Here is a 1,235-nt window from a genome sequence, read left to right on the forward strand (position 1 = left end):
TGAAATTAAAATATGCTGACACTGCGGCACGTGTAACGGCCAACCGTTTCGGTTTCGAGAACTCTGTTGCAGTATGGACAAATTTAGCTCAGGAAGTTTGGCTCCTGTCGTCAATTTTCTCCAAATCAGGAAAATTAGGATCATTAGCAAAATAAGTCCTAGACCTTCAGACGTCGCAAACCAGTTAGTTTTGTCCTTCAGGTAACCCAAAAGTCGTATGTTTCCAGACGTCATTTCATGGACGAGATCGAGGTTCACTGCCAGACTCTTATTCGTTATTGTAGACAACACGGATGGAAGCACCTGCACACCTGAGCTGCTTGTACTCCAGTAGGTTTGATTGTTGATCGTTATCGTCTCGTTCTTCAGCTGTAGAATATAGGAACCAGACAGGTGTTTAGATATTTTACCTGAACATACACTGCTGTTGAAGTTATCCAGGAATATTGTATCTTCCTTGAGTACTTCAACCGTTGTTTCCATGCAGGTTAAGTAGCGACAACTTGTTTGGCCGCCCTTGAGTAGACGTGGTAAACACCCCTCTTCAGGCAGTAAATCTAGTGACCCCTGTTTGCAAACCATAGCGGTGGCGAGGTGTAGACAGCTATCCTTAATACCATACGTCTGTTGTTTGTTCATTAGGATTGTTTTGTACTTCAAGTCGACTCGATGACCATCCCTCAAAAGTGATCGTGTGATTAAATGGTTGAACCTTGTTTGCGCCACTTTTGGCATGGACAAGACGTATAGTAGAAGGGTGCCGTTGGTGTAGATTGATGGCTCACTATATTCGATGGCTTCGATGACGTTGCTGTACGGAAGGGCTTCGATTTCGCTTATTAGTTGGTTTATTTCCTCCTTATTTAATAGGTTACTGTTGACAACTCCTGCTTTAGCCATTTGACATGCTCGAATCAACTCGTTAACGTCCTCCTTAAGGATCGCTACCTTGTGCTCTATTTCCTGTGAAACTTTAGCCAGGTGGTTGCGTCCCAAAATGTCATTCGTGGCCGTCGCGATTCCATTAACAGCCTGTAATAGCTCTTGAGTTTTCTTGAATATTTCAGAGTTTACCTTATATTGGTGGTTGTTATTGGTTACTAATGCGTCTTGGCTCCGCAGGACTTCATCCCAGTCTAAGGCGTCAAGTGTGCCAGCAATCCACTTCTAGGCTGACCCAATCCAATTGATTGAACGCTTGGGTCTTTTAGGCTTAGGGCCCTTCAGCTCGTCGA

The 1,235-nt window shown here is 44.1% G+C and overlaps 1 protein-coding gene across 1 annotated transcript; it reads right to left on the reverse strand.

Annotated features, from left to right (window-relative positions):
• Positions 1-48: 48 nt before the first annotated feature.
• LOC118751763 lies at positions 49-986 on the reverse strand (the record flags this gene model as incomplete). Its single annotated transcript, XM_036486579.1, is given in 1 exon segment — positions 49-986. A coding segment is annotated over 1 exon segment (852 nt), but the record flags the coding sequence as incomplete, so codon positions are not given.
• Positions 987-1,235: the final 249 nt, after the last annotated feature.

This window comes from Rhagoletis pomonella, unplaced genomic scaffold (assembly GCF_013731165.1).
Source record: "Rhagoletis pomonella isolate Grant_MI unplaced genomic scaffold, Rhpom_1.0 Rhpom_scaffold_00973, whole genome shotgun sequence".
NCBI classification, from domain to species: domain Eukaryota; kingdom Metazoa; phylum Arthropoda; class Insecta; order Diptera; family Tephritidae; genus Rhagoletis; species Rhagoletis pomonella.